This window comes from Rana temporaria, chromosome 6 (genome assembly GCF_905171775.1).
Source record: "Rana temporaria chromosome 6, aRanTem1.1, whole genome shotgun sequence".
Lineage (NCBI taxonomy): Eukaryota > Metazoa > Chordata > Amphibia > Anura > Ranidae > Rana > Rana temporaria.
The window spans coordinates 88,052,696-88,077,126 of NC_053494.1; the positions used below are offsets into that span (position 1 = coordinate 88,052,696).

Here is a 24,431-nt window from a genome sequence, read left to right on the forward strand (position 1 = left end):
AATCAACTCATACTGGCAAAATAAAGCAAAATTAAATGCTTTGGAGAGCAAAGTACGGATCACTGATAAAAACAATTAAAAGTTATATTTGATACCACTTTAAAGACTACACTGATTTAGGAAAATTCGTTATTTAAGAGGCTGAAAGATATTTGTCTTTATGACCATTATGTAGAGGATTTTATATTCAAAGGTCCAGCGAAGAGAAATAGGTTACATATAATTAAAGACAATTTTTTTTTTTCTCTATACGTCATAACATGCAAATATATTTAAAGTGGGGTCATTTATCTAGTGCTACTTGAACATTATGTAATTTCTAATCTAATCTAGTATCTAACTATAAATCCAATGTTGTAGATAACTCATCTCACACTGTGGGGACAATGAATGGTGCAAGGCAGGCCAAACAATTCCTACCATTTTTCCTAATCCTTAACACTTACATTGATAAAACACATACACTGAACCTACATTATGAAACTCAACACAGTGCTGACACTTTGAAAGCAATAAGGTAATTGAATGGGAGAAAAGAAAAACAATTTCACAGTCTCTTTGTTACACAACTTCTTCATTATTATACACTATTAATAAGTATTTTGTATTGAAAGGTTTTATTGTGATAACATCCCTGAACACTATATGCTATACACTAGAAAAAAATCTGTTTTCCCATGAAAATAGGCATTGCAGGGCATTAAAACGGATTTATATGGGAACACTGTTTTGGCTCAAGAGCAAAAATAATCTTCCTTCAATAAAGTTAGACCTGAACTGTGCGTATAGAGTAGTAGAGCTTAATAAAAACAGATTGCATGATTTCCTTCCTTCTTTTGACTAAGGCAGCTCAGCAGAATCAGTTTCTATTTGAAATCCCTCAGGATGTCATTGAAGATGTTCAAGAACAGATGTGCATGATGATCTTTGAAGACCAAGGTTGGCCTAAAGCGGATGGATCGGTCACCACAACCTCCTAGCACAACACCTAAGAGGACAAAATGGTCATTAGTACATTCTTGCTTCCTTACATTTTGGAACATTGCATGTTAACAGTTTGTATTATTTAGACCCCATTCACACCAGTGTGACTTGTCATGTGATTTGACATTTTAAAAATGCATGACACGTTGCACCCTATTTGTGCCTATGGAACTGTTCATATTGGTGCAACTCTGACTTGGTTTCTGCACTATTTTGGCCATTTCATGTGCGAGTTGCATTGACATCTGTGAATGAAGTCGCACAGTTTTCAGAAAGCCGCACATGAAATTGAACTGACCATCAGCTTTGAAATCGCACTGAAGTAGTAAGATTTCAAAGATGCGTAACTTACTTTTTTTTTGTTGGTATCCTCAAAGAAAGCGCGCCGTAAGTTACGGCGGCGTAGTGTATCTTTGGCGGCGTAAGGGCGCGCAATTCAAATGGATGTGATGGGGGCGTGTTTTATGTAAATACGTCTTGACCCGACGTAAATGACTTTTTTTTTCAACTGCGCATGCGTCGTCCGTGGGGGTATCCCAGTGCGCATGCTTGAAATTGCCGGACGTACGTTCGTGTATCGCCGTATCTAGCTAATTTGCATACTCAACGCGGAATTCGACGGAATCGCCACCTAGCGGCCGGCGTAAAAATGCACCTACGATCCGACGGCGTACTAAGACGTACGCCAGTCGGATCGAGCCCAGATGCAGTCGTATCTTGTTTTGTAGATACAAAACAAAGATACGACGCGGGAACTTTAAAATTACGCGGCGTATCAATAGATACGCCGGCGTAATTCTTCTGTGGATCTGGCCCTAAGTCTGTAAAATAAAAAAAAGAAATAAAAAAGAAAACAGAAATATCGAAGGCAGCCACAGCCAAGCAAATAGTATTCCCAACAATTGCAGCCCCTGTTTTTACTCTCATGATAGATAAAACATGGAACTGGACACGATTTGATTCGCTTTAATGCTTTACATGTGACTTTAAAGTGGAACTAAACCAATTTAATGGTTTCCCAAAACCGTTCAAGGCATGCCATTAACATTTACTGTCACAGTAGCTTGTGCTCTCAACTGAACTCTCAAGCCACTAAATAACTGGTGTCATAACTAACCACATGTGCAGCACCATGGAAACTTTAGACCAGGGATCCTCAAACTACGGCCCTCCAGCTGTTGTAGAACTACTAAAAAATTATCAAATAAATGTGAACGGTTGTTCAGAGTGATAAAAACAGCGCTATGAACAGGTAAACTCTGTTCATAGCGCTGTTTTTATCACTCTGAACAACCGTTCACGTTTATTTGATAATTTTTTAGTATTTACTTTATAGATGGTTCTCCATTTATTTTAAATAGCTGCTTTTTAGAACACCACCACTCACATACTGGTATTGTCTCTACACCTATAGATAGTGTGTCACCACCTCACTATCACTTTGGTTGAAGGGTCAATTCGCTACCTGGCGCCGGAAGTGCAGCAGTAGGCCTTTTTCACTGCACCTTCTTTTCTGTTGTAGAACTACACCTCCCATGAGGCATTGTAACACACTGACATTCACAGACATGACTAGGCATGATGGGAATTGTAGTTCCTGAACAACTGGAGGGCCGTAGTTTGAAGACCCATGCTTTAGACCAAACACTAATGTGACATTGGATGAGAGTACACCGAGTTCCTAGCATGGCTAGAGAACTGACCATGAGTGTGTTCTCCTACCTAGTGTGGTCAGTTTTAAATAGGAAAGCAGAGGAACTAGTAGTAACACAAGGAATTTCACATAAAGGAAGCAATACAAAGAACAGGATACTTTCTCATACAAGTACATGGTACAACAGGCACATATCAGGAATATGAAGTGTTGTGGGTAACACGCTTTAAGGCTTTCTACATATGAACAGTGTACAGCAAGTTAATGTAAAGCTTTCAAGCACCTTTAGACCCCTTTTACACTGGGTCGGTTTGCAGGCACTATCGCAAACCAACCCTAAACAGCGGCTGCTGTTTCTCCAGTGTGAAAGCCCAAGGGCTTTCACACTGGAGCAGTGCGCTAGCAGGACCGCTCCAAAAGTCCTGCTAGCACACATCTTTGGAGTGGTGAGAGAAGCGGTGTGTTTACCGCTCCTTTCCATTGAAAGCAATGGGAAACCGCAGGTACACCACCGGAAATGCACCTCTGCAGAGGCGCATTGCGGGCGGCATTAACCCTTTTCCAGGCCACTAGCGGGGTTAAAACCGCACCACTAGCGGCTGAATACCGCCGCAATTCCGACGGTATAGAGCCGTTAAAAATAGCGGCGCTATACCGCCACCGCACCTCCCGCCCCAGTGTGAAAGGGGCCCAATTGAATATTTTCAGACATTATTAGGCTCCTCAGTGGAATGCCTTTCAGAGCCAGTTAACAGGTGGCTCGGAGGCGATTTGCTGGAAGGTGTTTGGGGAGAGGAAAAAAAGTATATTTTCAGCACAGGGTTTTACATTTTTAAAGCGGAGTTCCAGACTTTTTTTGTTTATTAAAAGTCAACAGCTACAAAAAAGTTTAGCTGCTGACTAAACAGCCACTCACCTGTCCCACGGTCCAGCTGCATGGAGCCTCGCTCCTCTCTGCGGCACCTCCATTGAGACTGTGGGGCACTCAAAACCAGACACCCACCCCACCCCTCAAAAAAAATTATATGCCAAATGTGGCACGTAAGGGGGCGAGGAGTACTTAATGTGGAAGTTCCACTTTTTGGTGGAACTCTGCTTTAAGCTAATAAAGCCTGGAATATATGCGAGTATATGTATATACAGTGAGGAAAATAAGTATTTGAACACCCTGCTATTTTGCAAGTTCTCCCACTTGGAAATCATGGAGGGGTCTGAAATTGTCATCGTAGGTGCATGTCCACTGTGAGAGACATAATCCAAAAAAAAATTCCAGAAAACACAATTTATGATTTTTTAACTATTTATTTGTATGATACAGCTGCAAATAAGTATTTGAACACCTGTCTATCAGCTAGAATTCTGACCCTCAAAGACCTGTTAGCCTGCCTTTAAAATGTCCACCTCCACTCCATTTGTTATCCTAAATTGGATGCACCTGTTTGAGGTCATTAGCTGCATAAAGACACCTGTCCACCCCATACAATCAGTAAGAATCCAACTACTAACATGGCCAAGACCAAAGAGCTGTCCAAAGACACTAGAGACAAAATTGTACACCTCCACAAGGCTGGAAAGGGCTACGGGGAAATTGCCAAGCAGCTTGGTGAAAAAAGTTCCACTGTTGGAGCAATCATTAGAAAATGAAAGAAGCTAAACATGACTGTCAATCTCCCTCGGACTGGGGCTCCATACAAAATCTCACCTCGTGGGGTCTCAATGATCCTAAGAAAGGTGAGAACTCAGCCCAGGACTACACGGGAGGAGCTGGTCAATGACCTGAAAAGAGCTGGGACCACCGTTTCCAAGGTTACTGTTGGTAATACACTAAGACGTCATGGTTTGAAATCATGCATGGCACGGAAGGTTCCCCTGCTTAAACCAGCACATGTAAAGGCCCGTCTTAAGTTTGCCAATGACCATTTGGATGATCCAGAGGAGTCATGGGAGAAAGTCATGTGGTCAGATGAGACCAAAATAGAACTTTTTGGTCATAATTCCACTAACCGTGTTTGGAGGAAGAAGAATGATGAGTACCATCCCAAGAACACCATCCCTATTGTGAAGCATGGGGGTGGTAGAATCATGCTTTGGGGGTGTTTTTCTGCACATGGGACAGGGCGACTGCACTGTATTAAGGAGAGGATGACCGGGGCCATGTATTGCGAGATTTTGGGCAACAACCTCCTTCCCTCAGTTAGAGCTTTGAAGATGGGTCGAGGCTGGGTCTTCCAACATGACAATGACCCGAAGCACACAGCCAGGATAACCAAGGAGTGGCTCTGTAAGAAGCATATGAAGGTTCTGGCGTGGCCTAGCCAGTCTCCAGACCTAAACCCAATAGAGAATCTTTGGAGGGAGCTCAAACTCCGTGTTTCTCAGCGACAGCCCAGAAACCTGACTGATCTAGAGAGGATCTGTGTGGAGGAGTGGGCCAAAATCCCTCCTCCAGTGTGTGCAAACCTGGTGAAAAACTACAAGAAACGTTTGACCTCTGTAATTGCAAACAAAGGCTACTGTACCAAATATTAACAATGATTTTCTCAGGTGTTCAAATACTTATTTGCAGCTGTATCATACAAATAAATAGTTAAAAAAATCATACATTGTGATTTCTGGATTTTTTTTTTTGATTATGTCTCTCACAGTGGACATGCACCTACGATAACAATTTCAGACCCCTCCATGATTTCCAAGTGGGAGAACTTGCAAAATAGCAGGGTGTTCAAATACTTATTTTCCTCACTGTATGTGAGCACCAATTAGAAATGTTTATTTTAGGCATGGGTTAGTGACTCAACCAAATGTTTCTGTATTTTCACTGACATATTTTTCTGCATTGCAAAGCTGAATGGTCAATGTAGATTAGGAAGTTGGAGTATATTTTTTTCTCATGCAGAGTGTTTTAACATACTTATTCCTAAAGCTGAACTTTGGAATAAGCAAATATCATATAAATAAATTTGCATTTAATTTTTTTTATCTTAGTATCCTGTGTGTATTTCTTCCAGATTTGTGCAGTAATTCAGTGTGAACCATTGTGATTAATGCCTAGTGAACACGATGAGAAAATCGAACGACAAATAACGCTTTCGGAGCGATCGTCCGATAATCTGATCATTGGTACACAGCTTTTAAAGAGCCTATCATGACAGTTCACGCAAAAATATCTGAAGAGACAAGCACTAGAATTTTTCTCATCCAACAGAACAAACAATTTTTGTGTAATCAGTATGCCATTTGTACGAAGAAAATAAATAAATCATGTGACCAAGACCAAACATGCTCAGAAATGAAAGAATACATTACATTACTTCCAACGTTGTATTCTGTCTTTGGTAACCTATTGGTTTTCGATATGAGACTAGCATGCAAAAAAAAACAACGAAACAGATGATCATCCACCGATATTCTTATTGTGTGTACAAGGCTTTACCAAAACTGGGGAGTGCAAAATCTGGTGCAGGTGTGCATAGTAGCCAATCAGCTTCTAACTTCAGCTTGTACCTGGAAGCTGATTGGTTTCTATGCAGAGCTGCACTAGAGTTTTCACTCCAGCTTTGGTAAATCAACCACAATGTCTATGTCCTGGAACATCCAGCAATAAAGACCTGTCACTGCTGTGCTCTCTGTGTGATCTTGTAGCCGCCCCCTGTACTGTTCTGCAGGCAGTCTGCATTGGTTGGACCTGCTGGGTGCCTCTCAAAGTTCTATTATCTGCACAGGCTGTGTGTAGTACAGTGATGATTGCACTGCTATTACTATATTGAATGGTCAGTCCACTCTAAAACTGGATTTTTAAATAAAGGTACATTGTCTGGAGATTATAATGTCAACTTACCTTTATTTCTTGCTTGTGATATGAACTTAACACGGGTTGCATCATTTGGAGCATCAAAAGCGCAGAATGTCCCTCTACCTCTAACTCTGCTCACAAGATGTGGATACCGGGACTGTAAGAAATGGCATATACTACTAATTATTTGACCTTCTAAAATCAGGGCTAAAGCACTTCAGTTGAAAATACAATAAAATAAATGCCAGATAACAAGGTTTGAAACAATGGAACAAATGTATCATGTCACAGAGTGGCACTGTGGATACATCCAGATATAATATGTGCCACGTCCTTATATGAAGTTATAGAAAGGAAAAAATAGAGGGGCTATTTTAAGGACTTTGTAGGCACAGTAACAGACTATATTTTATAGAAAAATATATTAAAATAATAACACGATAACAAGGTTTAACTATTTGCTGCCCTCCCACAGTAGTTTCACAATGGGTGAGTGGCACAAGCAGGCTTGACAACATACCTGTACATCACTGGCTTTCTTCCAGGTTTAGGTTCAGCACGAGTCTGACATTTTTAGTTTATTTTTCATTTATAGTGCAAAAAATAGAATAAGAACCAAATAGTGATTTAAATACCACAAAAAAATGCTCTATTTGTGTGAAAAAAATTTTTTTTCATACAGTGTTGTATGACTGCACAATTTGCAGATAAATTAGAGCAGTGCTGAATAGCAAAAAATGCCCTGGTTATGAAGGGGTAGAACCTTTCGGAGTGAATATGTAAATGCTTCTCTAACAAGACTAATATATCTTTTTTTTTGCCAATTTCTTTTAATTCATTTTTGCATAGTACAAAAAGAGAGAGAGAGAGAGAGAGAGAGAGAAAAAAAACACCTTGTCACGCAGGGCAGGAAACATCACAACACCCCCCCCCTTCTCAAAATCCAGGTTCACCACCCTGTGGGCAAATCAGCCCTCCCGGATGTAAGGTCCCCAGACCAATAGGGGTAAACATATCAACATCATATTAAAGACATTAATATAGCAACTGTACAGTGCTTATAGTAATGAGTCCAGTAATCATCTCTACATACAGCCATTGTAACAGCAGTCAATCTCCAAATAATCCCGGTGGGAATGCAGGAACAACAGAGCCCTATATGCCAATGTTCTGGTCTAGGTAGACCTCCCTTTCCAGCTCAGGGAAGTCTATATAGTCATTAGGCTACAGAAAGATCACGGTCTAATAAAATCTTCCAAACCTTGTCAAATATTTTGGACATCCTCTGCTCAGGTATGTTTCTATACAGAACGAAATTACTCTGTTTACAAGCCCATACCAGTTGGACGGTGAGGGCATCATAGTTTTTTTCCAATAAAGTATCAGTGCCTTACGTGCATAAAACAGTAATAGGCTAAGTAAGATACGTTGGGCCCTAGTAGGTACAAAGCCAAGTAAGCATGTCTCCACCATCAAGGGAACAGGTATAGATGTAATCTCCGTTACACAGCGCCCAACATCGGACCAAAACTTCTTGACCACTTGGCAATGCGCCAGCATTCAGTCGATGTGTCTGGGTACATTTTTGATAACTTTGCTGGGGTGTAATATATCCTGTGCCGGATTTTAAATTGAATTAATCAATCTCAAGCGGAAACTAAGTGAGTGAAGGGAATGCTCCACATATCGTCCCTCTCTTCTCCAACCAAATCTGGGACCTCCTACACCCACTGCTCCCTACATTTGATCACCGAAGGAGGCGAGACAGGAAACAGCTCCTTATATAATTCAGCTAACATTTTTTTATCAGTTATCCAAGAGAACATTCTCCAAAATTGAGGGTCTAAGATCCAGCTTAGCGGAGCCAAACGAACACAAAAGCAGGACGAAGCTGGTGATGTCACCCAAAGTTTTAATCCCTCAGGACACCCATATTATTGGGTGAGCACTATTATTAGTGAGCAGATAGGGAAAATGGGGGTTCCTTCACAAAGGCGAGGCCAGTAATGTGGTGGTAGAAGTAGCACCTCTGAACACCTTCCCAAGCCTTCACAGTGGCTTTCATTGTGCCAGTCGGAGGAAACAAAGCCCCAGGCCCCCTAACAAGGAGAGCATCGCTGCCTCTAAAATCATGGCAGTGTCCCTATCGTCTCCAAGAAGCCTTTTGCAGGCAAAAACTCTCTGGCCAGCCAAAAAGTATTTAAAGAGATTAGAAAATGCTAGGTCTCCCTGTCCCTAGAGCTTCTGTGGTGCCACAAGGCCTATTCTGGGAGGGGAGTTCCCACATTTGAAAGAACCAAAGATGCCATGGGCTCGACGAAAAAAAAAAAAAAGAGCGTGGGATTCAAACAGGCGAGTTGCGTAAAAAATATAAGAAAACTGTAATTATCTTAATTTTTAGAAGGTTTACGCGCCCCATCACAGAAAGAGGAAGATTCTTCCATATCTCAATTTTCCTCTTCAAAAGATCTTACAAGGGCTGCACATTCAGATGAAAATAGTCCACAACCCTAGCAGATATGTAAACTGATTACCCCACTGTAATGGCAACTCAGGATCCGCTGCAGCTCTGGTATCAGAATCTTACCAGAAAAAAAAATGAAAAATAACACAAAATTATCCAAAATACCAAGGACTGCACCAAGAGATATATCTTTAAATACAGGAGCATGTCATCTGCACACAGCACCAAACATTGTTTAATGTTCCCAATTTCTAAGGACCCGACTGCATGAGAGAAGCGCACTGCCACTGCCAATGGTTCAATCATTAGGAAGAACAGGAATGGGGATAGAGGGCAACCCTGCCTGGTTCCCCTACCCACGTCAAAAAAGGGAGAGAGGGAAGATCCAATCTTTAACGCTATTCTAGGTTTACTGTATAACAATACTTTGGCTCCAACACCATGGCCATATAACCCCAATCAACAGAATCAAAGGTTTTGACAATATCTAAAGGAAACCACAGCCCTAGTCCCAGTGGTATTGTGAGAGATCTGAAAATGGGTAAAAAGGTGACGTAAATTGGTGTCCGTGAACTTCCCCGACATAAAGCCAGTTTGGTCCACATCAACCAGGGATGGGAGTACTATAGATAATCTAGTGGCCAAAACCTTTGTAAGAACTTTAAGATCAGCATTAAGGAGTGCTATTGGTCTATATGAAGAGCAACATGTTGGATCCTTACCCAGCTTAGGTATGAGCACATAAGCATCCAGCATAGAAGGTGGCCAAGCCCCATTTTCAAAACAGGATGAATAAAAGTTTCCAATCGTGCACCCAGTGTGTCCAAATATTGCCTGTACCACTCCACTGGAAAACTACCCAGGCCTGGAGATTTGTTTAAAGGAAATAACAGAATGGCCTTTTCGATTTCATTGAGCGTAATATCCTGATCCAACCATGTTCCATCATCATCCTCCAAACTTGGGGCAGAAAGGCTTGACAAAAGATCTATTTATTCTCCCCCATCATGAGACGGTATAAGAGAATATAGATCCGAATAGTACCCAACAAACTGATGCATAATAGCCTCAGGGTCAGTAAGCATATCCCTCACCTGAGAACGAATACAGGGTACCCCAACAGGAGACCTCTGATCTGCCGCCAGCATGGCCAATAACTTGCCCTTTTCAAAGCGTGATTCAGTCCTATGTAGCAAGATAGTGTTGCGTGAGGTTTGTGTCTAACAAAGCAAACTGATGCTTAGCTGCCTCCAAGGATGCAAAAGTGGCATCCCAGGAGCAGCCGCAAATTCCATCTCCAACTGCGCTCCTCCGACTGCAACCTTTCCCTCTCTGCAGTGTCTGCCTTACGGACCGCCTTAATGGCAGAAATATAGTGTCCCAGACCACCGTATTCACAGCAGAGGAAGCATTATTTTCCCAGAACTCAGACATGGGCATTTGTACATGTTGTGTCACCTGCTCCACCTGTAGCCAACTAGGTATTGACCTCCAATGAACCTCTTCCAGTCCTAGCCCCCAGTGAGAGGGTGACTAAGAAAGGGTCAGGATCCCGTAACCCCCCTGACAAATAAGTGAAAGCAGATGTAAGCATTTGAGATTAGCGAAAGCAAGATTGATTCTTGATGCAGTTTTGTGTGTGCGAGATAGACAGGAGTAGCCTCTAACCCCCAGATTTTTCCACCGCCACAACTCAATAAGTTGAGCAGTAGACACCTATGTTAAAAAAAAATAAAAAAATCAGTGGATTAGTAGCATCTAGCCCTCCATCTAGAATGGCATTAAAATCACCAGCCAGAAGTAGAGGGAGGTGCATAAATCGAGCCAACACAACCAACATGTCACACAATAGTTGAGCATGAAAAGGAGGAGGAACATACAGACAGGCTAATACCATCCTTATCTGGAAAATTTCTAGCACTAAGACAATGTATCGCCCTTCTGGGTCAGAGATGACCCATTGAACTGTGCAAGGGACACTCTTGCTAAGTAAAATAGTCACCCCTCTGGCAAAAGAGGAGTAAGAGGCATGATACATTTTCTGTATTCATTGCCTACGTAAAGTCAAGACCTTGCTTCCGTCCAAATTAATCTCCTGCAGAAGAATATGCGGTCTGGCTGCCTTCAGATAAGCAAACATAGCTGCCCTTTTAACTTTATAATTAAGGCCCCGTATATTCCAGGACAGTACATTAACCGATATAGCCATTAGTACAGTTTAAAGACCCCACCAAGATATGTATTCCTGAGAAGCTGTAAAGCAAAACACAGATAACATGATATAGTTGCATGTAGTCCCCACAAGATGGCTCCTGGAAACAAGAAAAGTAGTTGCAAAACAGACTAGTTAAGATGGTTTAATTGTACAGCTTCCCCACACAATGGCACCAGAAAACTGATAGAAACATACCCTGCTGTAATACCTAACAAAAAAAAAAAAAACTGGGATACAGCTTATACCCAGAACCCATATGAACAGTCACTGGACGGTGGCTAGTAGATTAGCACACAAAAGTCATCTGCAGAAGTCCAAAAAATAAATAAATAAATCCACCTGCAGATTTGAAAAAGACTAAAGAACATAGGCAAAACCAAAAAGAAAAGAAAACAAAAGGTACCTAGAACTGTAGCTCATGTTGTGACTCCATAGCACAGGAGAAACTCTGCACCAGTTAGCAAACAATGCAAGGACATCCCTGATGCAAATGGGCAGCTAGTGCAATCCGCACAGTAAAGAAGGCAAACGATGAAAAAAATAGGATTTTTGTACTCACCGTAAAATCCATGTCTCCGAGTTCATGGACGAACACAGCAGCCTTTGACCTTAGGGTATTATGCACCTTCCTTCTAGGAGAGATTAGGCAGAAAGCAGCACTTTAAGTGTTAACCCACTTATAACCCACACTCTGCCTCAGCAGCTCCAGTTCGCAACAAGTAGTACAAACAAAAAGGAGGGGTGGGTGCTGTGTCTGTCCATGAACTCAGAGAAATGGATTTTACGGTGAGTACAAAAATCATATTTTCTCTTCCATTCATGGACGGACACAGCAGCCTTTGACCTTAGGGACGTCCCCAAGCAGTGTCAAAAAAATTTGAGGGGTGGGAAAACAACACAGCAAACCAAGCTACACCCCAAACAAAAACCAGAGTTTCTCAACAGAGGAACTCCAACCTTAAACTGCCGCCTGTAACAACTTGTGGCCGAAGGAGGCATCCGAAGATGCACTCACATCCACCTTGTAACATTTTGAGAAGGTGTGTATCGACGACCAGGTCGCTGCCTTACACACCTGTAACACAGAGGCTTGATGACGGAAAGCCCAAGAGGCACCGATCGCCCTGGTCGAATGCGCCATACCTTGAAAGGGAGGTGCCCGCCCCTTCAGGGCATAGGCCTGAAGTACAACCTGTCTGATTCACCTAGAAATGGTGGCCGACGAGACCGCCAGACCTTTTTTAGGACCATTCACCGACACAAACAGTGAGTCCGACTTCCAGAACGGAGCCGTAGCAGATAAGTACACATGTATGGCCCGAACCACATCCAGGGAATGTAAAATGGCCTCCTTCGGGTTTTTCGGCCGAGGACACAAGGATGGTAACACAATGTCCTCATTAATGTGAAAAGCCGAAACGACCTTTGGGAGAAAAGATGGCTGCGGCCGCAGCACCACCTTATCCTCATGGATGAGCAAGTAGGAAGCCTTGCAAGACAAGGCCGCCAGTTCAGACACCCGTCTGACTGAGGTAATAGCTACCAGAAAAACCACCTTCTGTGACAGACGCACAGGAGGGGCCACATGCCGAACCCCCTGCACAAACGTAAGCACCAAGGAGTGCGCTGCCAAGGGTCGCTGAAAGTAAACAGCTAGAGCCGAAATCTGACTCTTAACCGTACTCAAGGCGAGAGCCTGATCCACCCCACGCTGTAAGAACAGCAGAATCCGGGACATCACGTATGTACGGGGGTGCCACTTCATCTCTTCACACAGAGATGTAGGCTTTCCACGTACAATGGTAAATCTTTTGTGAAGTAGACTTCCGTGCACGCAGCATGGTAGAGACCACCGAGCCTGACAGGCCCCGGTCCTTTAGTACCTGCCTCTCAACAGCCACGCCGTTAAAGCCAGCGACTGTAAAGCAGGGTGGAAGATCGGACCCTGCGACAGAAGATCTTCTCTCAGGGGTAGACGCCAAGGGACGTCTGCCACCAGACGCACCAGGTCCGCGTACCAGGAGCGGCGCGGCCAATCTGGGGCAATCAGGATTGTTGGAATCCCTTCAGCTTCCACTCTGCGCAGCAGGCGAGGAAGAAGTTTCAGAGGAGGGAAGGCGTAAAGTAGGCGATAGTGACCCCAAGGTGCCAACGTCTGACGCGTCCGCCCATGGGTCCTTCGACCTGGCCACGAACCGTGGCACCTTCCGATTGAGACGGGACGCTAGAAGGTCTTTTGACACAGACTCTGAAACACCTCCGGGTGGAGTGACCACTCTCCTTGGTCTAGTGTTTGGCGACTTAGGTAGTCGGCCTGCCAATTCTGTACTCCCGAAATGTACACGGCCGACAGAGCCGGAATGGACCTTTCGGCCCACCGAAGGATGTGCGCGACCTCCATCGCTGTAGCTGAGCTCCGTGTGCCTCCCTGATGATTGATGTACGCCACGGCCGTGGCGTTGTCTGACTGGATCCTGCAGCTCCAGGGACCACCTGGCAAGGCACGACTTAATTGCTCGGAGCTCCAGTACATTGATCGGAAGGCGGGATTCCTCCTGAGTCCAGCGCCCCTGGGCTGACTGGGTGCCCCAAACGCCCCCCCCCAGCCGGAGAGGCTGGCATCCGTCGTGACCACTGTCCAATGGCACGGCAGAAACGACTTCCCGGTCCGAAGCACCGTCAGCCACCACACCAGGGAGGACTTGACCAGGTGACTCGTCTGAATCTGGAAATCCAGAGATGAAGGGAGCTTGTCCCAACTTGACAGAATTTCCTTCTGTAGCACTCGGGTGTGGAATTGGGCATACGGAACTGCCTCGAAAGAGGCCACCATCAGACCCAGAACCCTCATGCAGAATCGAAGAGATGACCACTTCTGGGTCGACAACTGCTGCACCGCAGATTGCAGTGTCTGAAGTTTCTCTGTTGGGAGAAAAACTCTCGCCTTCCGCAGAATCCAGGATTAACCCCAGGTATTCCAGTCGCTGAGACCGAACCAAAGACTGACTTCTGGATATTCAAAGGCCAGCCGAACTCGGAGAGTCTGACACGTGATAGACACGTCCTCTTCTAACTCTGAGCTTGAGGAAGCTCTCAGGAGAAGGTCATCCAGATATCCTACAATAGCGATCCCGTGCTGCCTCAGCAGGGCTGGGATCGGGGCGAGCACCTTGGTGAAAACCCGTGGTGCCGAGGCCAGGCCAAACGGGAGGGCCACACATTGAAAGTGGTCCTTCCCGATCGCAAAGCGCAGAAACCTCTGGTGCTTTGTGCAAATGGGAACATGTAGGTATGCGTCCATGATATCCAATGACACCAGAAAGTCCCCCTGATGGAGCGCTGCCACCACCGAGCGAATCGACTCCATCCTGAATTTTTGCACTTTGACATAACAATTGAGGGCCTTGAGGTCCAGGATTGGACGGACCCCTTCCTTCTTGGGGACTACAAACAGATTGGAGTAAAACCCCTGAAACTGTTCCATCGAGGGAACCGGCACAATCACTCCCCTGACCAGAAGATCCTGGACAGCCCCTGACAGATCCTTCTGGCGATCCAGAGGAAGCTGGAGGTTGGAAGGAAAAAATCTGTTTGGTGGAAAAGAGAGAGAAACTCTATCTTGTACCCCGAGGAAACTACTTTGCAAACCCAACGGTCGGAAAGAAGAGACCTCCACCGAGCCCCGAATTCGCAAAGTCGGCCCCCCACCAGAGACACGGGCGGGGCAGACCTTCATGCAGAGTGCTCTTACAACCTGTGGCATCCTTTATGATGTCATCCAGGGACGCCCCAAAAAGCCGTTCACCCTTAAAGGGTAAATCCACCAAGGCCTTCTTGGAGGACTGGTCCGCAGACCAGCACTTCAGCCACACAAGGCTGCGCAGTACCACCGTGTAGGCGGAGGCCCTGGAAAGCAAGGGGAGCGTATCCAGGGCCGACTCACAGACAAACTTCAGACCCTGAACCAACTGTTCAGCCAGGTCCACACAGGTCTTGGAAGCACCTTGCGCCTCCAGCTCCTGTAGTAAAAACGTTGCCCGTTCGGTAAGTGTCTGCGACACCAGAGTCCCGGCCAAAACCGGTCTTACTGCCGAACTCACTACTGTGAACATGGAGCGGGCCACAGCCTCCACCCTCCTGTCTGCGGGTCCTTGAAGGCGGGAGCCCCTTCCACCGGCAACGTGGTGGCTTTGCTCAATCTGGAAACGGGAGGGTCCACTGACGGAGGAGAGACCCACTTTTTCAAAAAGTCCTCCTCAAAGGGATAACGGGTCGCAAAGTATTTTGGAACAGCAAAAACATTCTGCGGCGTATCCCATTCCTTGTATAACAATTTGTCCAAATATGGAATACAAGGAAACACTCTTGCGGTGCGGGGTGGCTTGCGGAACCCAAAAGGGACCAGCACATCCGATGCCTCCGCCAAATCCTCAAGTTTCTGAGTATCCCGCACCGCAGTGATAAGAGCTCCAACAAATTCCTCATCATTCACTGACCCTGAAGCAGAGTCATCCTCACTGTCCGCGTGGGTTAAGCCCGCATCATCTGACATGACAGAACCAGACGCAATAGCAGGGCCTTGATTCTGTGTCAGAGACATCCCCAGAAGCATGCTCAAGGAGGGGGTGCTTTTTACCCCCCTTCTGGCCACTAGTCGCTTCAATCCTGGCGAGAAACGCCTCCAGGACTGCCGTCATAGCCATAGGAAGATTTCTCTAGGTTAAGAATCCAACCTAATGCTTTCAGATAATTGGTTGTAGTGCTTACGATTGATCTATAAGTAATAGATCATCTAGGTATGCTATGATTGTTATGCCCTGGGCCCTTAACCTGGCTAGAGGTGGGGCCAGCACTTTGGTGAACACCCAAGGTGCTGTGGCTAGCCCAAAGGGCAGGGCTACAAACTGGAAATGCTGCTGTTTCAATTCGAATCGCAGGAACTTTTGATGAGCAGGAAATATAGGAACATGCAGGTATGCATCCTTGATGTCGATTGACACAAGAGGTTCTCCTCCTAGAAGGATGGAAACTACTGATCTGATTGTCTCCATGCGAAAGGAGCGGATCTTCAGGGATTGATTTAGCTTTCTTAGATCTAGAATGGGTCTGATGTCTCCATTTGGTTTTGGTACCATGAAAAGATTTGAAGAATACCCCAGACCTTGCTCCTTTGTGGGGATCTGTATGATCACCCCTTGAGATATTAATCGGTCTAGTGCCTGAAACAGATATGGTCTTTTCTCTGGATCTTTGGGCATGCTTGATCTTAGGAAATGAGATGGTGGAAAGTTCCGGAATTCCAGCTTGTATCCCAGCGTTACCGTGGAGATGACCCATGTATCCTGAATTTCCTTTTTCCAGACTTCTGAAAAGTGCAAAAGTCTTGGTGAGTGGGGGTTGCCTCTTCATGACGAGGATTTAAAATTCTGTTTTGCAGATTTCCTACCCCAGGGCTTCTTTTGAGCCTGGGTCTGACCCCGAGGTCTTCCTCTAGTCTAGAATCTGATGACAGAGGCCCCAGAAGACAGGATTCGGGGACACTCTGTGCAAAACAAGCTGGACAGTGGAGGTAAGTATAACATGTTTGTTATTTAAAAAAAAAAAATCATTTTTGCTTTTAATGTTCCTTTAAGTTATTATTCACATTGGAAATTGCAGCGTCAATTGCTGGTACTTTCCATCTTTTGGGGAATTTTTCCTCCAGAGGATAGCGAGTTGCAAAACTCTTATGAGGGAGAAAGTGCTTATCCAGATGATCCCATGCCGAAAAAATAAGCTGTTCTAGCAATGCATGTGTTGGAAACGCATGCAAAGCATGGGAAGGTTTTAAAGAACCTAAGGAAGAGGCCGGGTTTTCATGAGCCTCTGTTAGAGGCAGCATGAAGGTGGAACAAACCATTTCTGTAAGAGATTGTATCAGCAATTTCTCAGTTTGGGAAGCTGAAAAAGGTTCATCTACCGTTGTCTCCTCTATTGAGGAATCATCGGTTTGTTTTTCTTCCTGATCGATTGAGGGTAACACCTCATCGTGAGTCCACTGTTCCCCTAGCAAAGCTGGAGTGGGGGAAGGGGACCTTGTACGTTTCTTATCCATCTGAATAGAGGATGCGATTAAAGCCGCTAATCTTTCTTCCAAACCCTGGAGGGAGGAGGAAAGGGCATCTTCAGTCACGTATACAGGTGCTGAGATGTGAGAGACAGCTGCACCATCAATTTGTTCCAATAGCTCATCCTGAGTTGCCATACTTGGATGCGATTAAAGCCGCTAATCTTTCTTCCAAACCCTGGAGGGAGGAGGAAAGGGCATCTTCAGTCACGTATACAGGTGCTGAGATGTGAGAGACAGCTGCACCATCAATTTGTTCCAATAGTCATCCTGAGTTGCCATACTTGGCGATTCAGGCGGGGATGACAGCGTGGAAATACAGCTTGAGAGACTGACACAGCTGACACAGCTTTCCTTTTGTTTCCATCCTGCGTGTGTCTCGTGGACGTTTTTGCGGCACTGCGTTTAGGCCCCACCCCCTCTGAAAAAATTCCGCCCAATTTTTCATAAAAAAAAAAAAGTGTTTTCCTGTGCCTTAGCGCGGCACTACGGGTCCCAGACCAGAACACGAGAGGGGGGGGGGGGGGGGGGGGGTTTAGCGGAGACTGCAGTGAGGCACAGAGAAAAAACAGCCTGCCAATCATAGCGGCGGTACATAGCGGGACCTCCGTGTTTAGCCAAACCTTCAAAGACGCGGTCCCTGAAACAGGGTTCCACTGCCTTGGGCCATGTATAGCACCCCCTCAGGAGCTTTAGGTAATTTTAGAAAGACCTAAACCCTGGATTTCTGGGGGGTAAGAAATTATTCAACAAGTTATTTCTCACACACACACGACATAGACAACTTGCAATGACACCCCAAAATTCATTCTGCTACTCCTCCTGAGTATGGCGATACCACATGTGCAAGACTTTTACACAGCCTTGCCATGGAGAGGCCCATCATGCAGGGATCACCGTCAGGCGTCCTAAAGGCATACCTATGACACCTTTGAAGTGCCTGGAAAGCAAACACCCCAACATATATTCTATGAAGCATAATGAGAATAATTTTTGAATAGGTAACTTTTTTCCACAAAATTTGGAAAGAAAATCAAAACTTGTTTTTTCTTTTAACACAAAGTTGTAAATTTATAAGATATTTCTAACACATAGCATGTACATACCAAGAATTACACCCCAAAATACATTCTGCTACTCCTCCAGAGTATGGCGATACCACATGTGAGACTTTTACACAGCCTAGCCACATACAGAGCCCCAAGATCCAAGTAGCACCCTCCAGGCATTCTAAGAGCATAAATTACACATATCATTTCCTGACTACCTATCACTGTAAAGGCCCTGGAGCACAAGGACAATATAAAACGCCCACAAAATGATCCCAAAAGACAACTACTCGGATGGGTCTGGAGACCTGGAAACTACTCGGATAGGTCTGGAGACCGGCAACTACTCGGATGGGTCTGGAGACCGGCAACTACTCGGATGGGTCTGGAGACCGGCAACTACTCGGATGGGTCTGGAGACCGGCAACTACTCGGATGGGTCTGGAGACAGGCAACTACTCGGATGGGTCTGGAGACAGGCAACTACTCGGATGGGTCTGGAGACAGGCAACTACTCGGATGGGTCTGGAGACAGGCAACTACTCGGATGGGTCTGGAGACAGGCAACTACTCGGATGGGTCTGGAGACAGGCAACTACTCGGATGGGTCTGGAGACAGGCAACTACTCGGATGGGTCTGGAGACAGGCAACTACTCGGATGGGTCTGGAGACAGGCAACTACTCGGATGGGTCTGGAGACAGGCAACTACTCGGATGGGTCTGGAGACAGGCAACTACTCGGATGGGTCTGGAGACAGGCAACTACTCGGATGGGTCTGGAGACAGGCAACTACTCGGATGGGTCTGGAGACAGGCAACTACTCGGATGGGTCTGGAGACAGGCAACTACTCGGATGGGTCTGGAGACAGGCAACTACTCGGATGGGTCTGGAGACAGGCAACTACTCGGATGGGTCTGGAGACAGGCAACTACTCGGATGGGTCTGGAGACAGGCAACTACTCGGATGGGTCTGGAGACAGGCAACTACTCGGATGGGTCTGGAGACAGGCAACTACTCGGATGGGTCTGGAGACAGGCAACTACTCGGATGGGTCTGGAGACAGGCAACTACTCGGATGGGTCTGGAGACAGGCAACTACTCGGATGGGTCTGGAGACAGGCAACTACTCGGATGGGTCTGGAGACAGGCAACTACTCGGATGGGTCTGGAGACAGGCAACTACTCGGATGGGTCTGGAGACAGGCAACTACTCGGATGGGTCTGGAGACAGGCAACTACTCGGATGGGTCTGGAGACAGGCAACTACTCGGATGGGTCTGGAGACAGGCAACTACTCGGATGGGTCTGGAGACAGGCAACTACTCGGATGGGTCTGGAGACAGGCAACTACTCGGATGGGTCTGGAGACAGGCAACTACTCGGATGGGTCTGGAGACAGGCAACTACTCGGATGGGTCTGGAGACAGGCAACTACTCGGATGGGTCTGGAGACAGGCAACTACTCGGATGGGTCTGGAGACAGGCAACTACTCGGATGGGTCTGGAGACAGGCAACTACTCGGATGGGTCTGGAGACAGGCAACTACTCGGATGGGTCTGGAGACAGGCAACTACTCGGATGGGTCTGGAGACAGGCAACTACTCGGATGGGTCTGGAGACAGGCAACTACTCGGATGGGTCTGGAGACAGGCAACTACTCGGATGGGTCTGGAGACAGGCAACTACTCGGATGGGTCTGGAGACAGGTACTTTCATTGGCTCTTTACCCTGATCGGGGGTGAGCTGTGTCCCAAGGGACACGCCTTATCCACGTGCTGCCGGCATCATTTCCCTCAACGCTGGTAGGGAAGAGGTTAATAAGATGCACCTTGCAAAAAGTTTTCAGATCCGAAAAATGTTTTAATTTACAAAAACTTACACGAGTATTGGTATAAAAGCAAACTATAGACAGATGTAATGGAAAATATAATTAAAGATTACCTGGATATCCAAAAGGCCATCTAAAAGAACTTTTCCAGCTTGGACAGCGTTGTTTAGGAGAGCCTCTCGCTTCATGACATTTAAAACTTCAGCCAACAGAAGTGTTTTGGAGGGGTCACCAAGCCAGGTGTTGAAAATTCTGTAAGGCTTATGAAGGAAAAGTGCAAGCACATTGTTACTGCAAGATAGAATATTTGTGCTCATAAATTTACATACCCTGGCAGAATTTATGATTTCTTGGCCATTTTTTAAAGAATATAAATGATAGCACAAAAACATTTCTTTCACTCATAGTTAGTGTTTGGTTGAAGCCATTTATTATCAATCAACTGTGTTTACTCTTTTTAAATCATAATGACAACAGAAAACTACCCAAATGACCCAGTTTAAAACGTTACATACCCTGGTGTTTTTGGCCTGATAATATGCACACAAGTTGACACAAGGTAACCATCCTCACCTGTGATCTGTTTGCTAGTAATTAATTAGTGTGTGTGCATCTTTCATCCAGTGCTGCACTGATGTTTCTGGATTCTGAGCCACGGGGAAAGCAAAAGAATTGTCAAAGGATCTGCGGGAAAAGGTAGTTGAACTGTATAAAACAGGAAAGTGATATAGAAAGATATCCAAGGAATTTAGAATGCCAATCAGCAGTGTTCAAGAAGTGGAAAATGAGGGGTTTTGTTGAAACCAAACCACGATAAAGTAGACCAACTAAAACTTCAGCCACAACTGCAAGGAAAATTGTTCGGGATGCAAAGAAAAACCCACAAATAACATCCGGCAAAATAAAGGACTCCCTAAAAACATATGGTGTGGCTATTTTAAGATGCACAATAAAAAGACACTTGAAGAAAGATGGGCTGCATGGTCAAGTTGCCAGAAGAAAGCCATTGCTACGCGAATGCCACAAAGTATCCCACTTACAATACGCCAAACAGCACGGTGACAAGCCTCAAACCTTCTGGCACAAAGTCATTTGGAGCGATAAGACCAAAATTTCACTTTTTGGCCACAACCAATAAACGCTACTTTTGGAGAGCAGTCAACAAGGCCTATAATGAAAGGTACACCATTCCTACTGTGAAACACGAAGGTGGATCGCTGATGTTTTGGGGATGTGTGAGCTACAAAGGCCACGGAAATTTGGTCAAAATTTATGACAAGGTGAATGCAGCATGTTATAAAAAAATACTGGAGGAACATTTGCATTGATCAGCCAGGAATCTCCACATGGGACGTACTTGGACATTCCAACATGACAATGATCCAAAACACAAGGCCAAGTCAACCTGTCATTGGCTACAGCAGAATAAAGTGAAGGTTCTGGAGTGGCCATCTCAGTGTCCTGACCTCAATATCATTGAGCCACTCTGGGGAGATCTCAAATGTGCAGCTCATGCAAGACATCCCAATAATTTACAGGAACTGGAGGCTTTTTTGTCAAGAGGAATGGGCAGCTTTACCATCTGAGAAGATAAAGTGCCTTACCAACAAAAGGCTTCAAGCTGTCATTGATGTTAAAAGGGGGCAATACAGGGTATTATCCACTTAAGGACCGCCTCACGCCGATATACGTCGGCAGAGCAGCACGGCTGGGCATATTCACGTACCTGTACGTCTCCTTTAAGATGCCCAGCCGTGGGTCGCGCTCGCGATTGGGTCATAGAGCTGAAGAACGGGGAGAGGCAAGTGTAAACAAACCTTACCCCCGTTCTTCCTAGTGGCAGGGTCAGTGATCTTCTGTTCCCTCTCAGCAGAACAGACGATCAGTGACATGTCACACCAGGCCACGCCCCCACACACAGTAAGAATCCGTTCCTAGGGAACACTTAACCCCTTCAGCTCCCCCTAGTGGTTAACCCCTTCACTGCCAGTGTCATTTTCACAGTAATCAGTGCGTTTTTATAGCACTAATTACTGTGAAAATGACAATGGTTCCAAAATGGTGTCAAAAGTGTCCGCCATAATGTCGCAGTCACAATAAAAATCGCTGATCATTACTAGTGAAAAAAAATTAATAATAAAAATGCCATAAAACTATCACCTATTTTGTAGACGCTATAACTTGAGCACAACTGTATATAGAAAGTTAAATCATGTGGAATAATAAATCCAATTAGAAGTTATGTTGCACGATACTGACATTTTCAGTTTTAAAACCTCACTGTTCACCAGGTACTTTAGTAGGGCATAATTGTATTGTGCTGACTCTTGTAAATGTGAACAGTTTTAAGACTTGAGTCACATGAACTACCAGTAGTAAAATCAGTAAGGGAGTGGAAAGTAAAATGTGTTTGCTAGAAGCCTAGAGGTAATTGAAGCCCATTTAGTACACAATTTTGATAAGAGCCCCAAGGGTTTTTATTATTATAGGCTGACAAGTGCACAAAAAAAATGAAATATATATATTTCATTTTTTTTTTAAATAATATTGTATCCCACAATAGCAATATTAATACCTAGGCACTGCCATCTATAGGTTACAGTGGCCTCTGCAAGCTGAAATCATGTTTTCTAAATAAAGCATTCAGCTTGCATGTGATTACTATTAAAGTGGAGTTCCAACTGTTTAACTGGGTCATGTGAAGCCCACAAGCACCATCTTCCAGGACACGGTGCAGCTGAGCGACGACCAGCATGCACCACCTGTTCTTGCGCATGTGCAGTATGTATAGCTTGCCGCGCCGTACACTTCTGACGTTGCCATCACAACAGGCGGCGGTGTCGGAAGTGCCCGCCCCGTTGTGATGGCAACGAAGATAAACGAAACAGAGATACGAGACTGAGCCTTTTCCCGCGTCACTTCCAGGCGCCGAGGAAAATGACGTCAGGCGCCAGGGAGAGGAGGAGGCAGATTACAAAGCACCTCTTAGCAACAGGCAGAAAAAAGTTAAAAAAAAATAAAAATTTATGGGTGGAACTCCGCTTTAAGGAAGGGGAACCACTCTGACTGGTTCTTGAGCCTTAGTGGGGATCAAAGGATATTTATGTTTGTGAAATAACCATTTTGAAGAAATGTGGTTAAAGTAACCCTAAGGTCATTTTAGTGAATTGACCTGAATGTTGAAAATGGGAGCGAACACACAAGAATTATAGGTACAACAATATTTTTTTTTAGCAGTATTAGGTAATAATAGTCTGAATACTTACTGCATCGGGACGAAGTTCCTCTTTATAGAAAAACCCTCCTGTTATCATTTTCTTACTGAAGGATACAACATCAGCTGGATCATCCAAGCCCCAATGTTCATGGGCCCAAAATTTCCCAGTTGCTCCTCCTCCAGTTTGAACCTCATCCACTAAAAATGCACATCCATGCTGTAAATATTTAAGATTAGGATGGATTAAAACAAGTGATAATGCAAATTTACCATTACAAAAAACTGAAATACATCTAATTCAAATTCATCAGGAATTTTTAGAAGGAATTTTGGTATAAAAATATTCTTGTGGTGTGAATAAATTAGATTTCCTCAGTATCTAAAGGTTTCTAATATGCAAGGCATTAATACCTATGGTTGGCCTGATTTTTACATTTTTGACTGAAGTTAAAGTTACAGTTATGGACAGTAGAATGACACAAGAGGACCCAAAGTAATAGATTCTAACTGACAATTTTTAGTTTTGTATGACTAAACAGATAATCAGGGTTAAAGTAGAACTAAAGGCAAAACTTTTTTTTCCCATTTGGATTGAGCAAGGGAGAATTATAATTCCTGTTAGCTTTTTGCCACATGTGTTCCATTGGGTAGCTTTCCCTTCAGATCTTGTCCCAAATCCAAAACTGGAAGTGAGAGGAAATCCCTACAAAGTGAGGACATTTTTTTAACTTGGTTGTCACCAGAATAAGTATTCTCGTTGGAAGATTTCACCTCTATTCCTGTTCTGGTGCATACATGACATTTAACTGAACTAGATAAGCATACAGTAGTTTTCTTTTGGACTCTTACTTCAGAAGACACAGAGTTTGTAGCAAGTATGTTTTGTACATCTTCTATGTACTTGAAAATTACATCTAATTAACCGCTTTCCGACCGGCTGACGCCGATATACGTCAGCAGAATGGCACTCCTGCGCAAACTGACGTACCTGTACGTCAGTCCGCAAAAGCAGGACAGTAGGTGCGGAAGCGTGCCCGTGGTTCCTGCGGACTCACGATCTCAGCGAGGAGAGGCAGAACGAGGAAATGTCTATGTAAACAAGGCATTTCCCTGTTT

At 44.8% G+C, this 24,431-nt stretch overlaps 1 protein-coding gene across 2 annotated transcripts in view; it reads right to left on the reverse strand.

The window, feature by feature from the left end:
* Window positions 1-245: 245 nt before the first annotated feature.
* The window catches only part of ABAT (4-aminobutyrate aminotransferase), a 396,642-nt gene continuing 372,456 nt past the window's right edge, over window positions 246-24,431 (reverse strand). For both annotated transcript variants that reach the window (XM_040356981.1, XM_040356980.1), the window contains exons 13-16: window positions 23,365-23,532; window positions 20,212-20,358; window positions 6,477-6,588; window positions 246-988 (exon numbers count right to left, since the gene is read on the reverse strand). In XM_040356981.1, coding sequence (XP_040212915.1) covers window positions 867-988; window positions 6,477-6,588; window positions 20,212-20,358; window positions 23,365-23,532 — 549 coding nt within the window. In that variant the 3' untranslated portion in view covers window positions 246-866. The remainder of the gene's footprint in view (window positions 989-6,476; window positions 6,589-20,211; window positions 20,359-23,364; window positions 23,533-24,431) is intronic.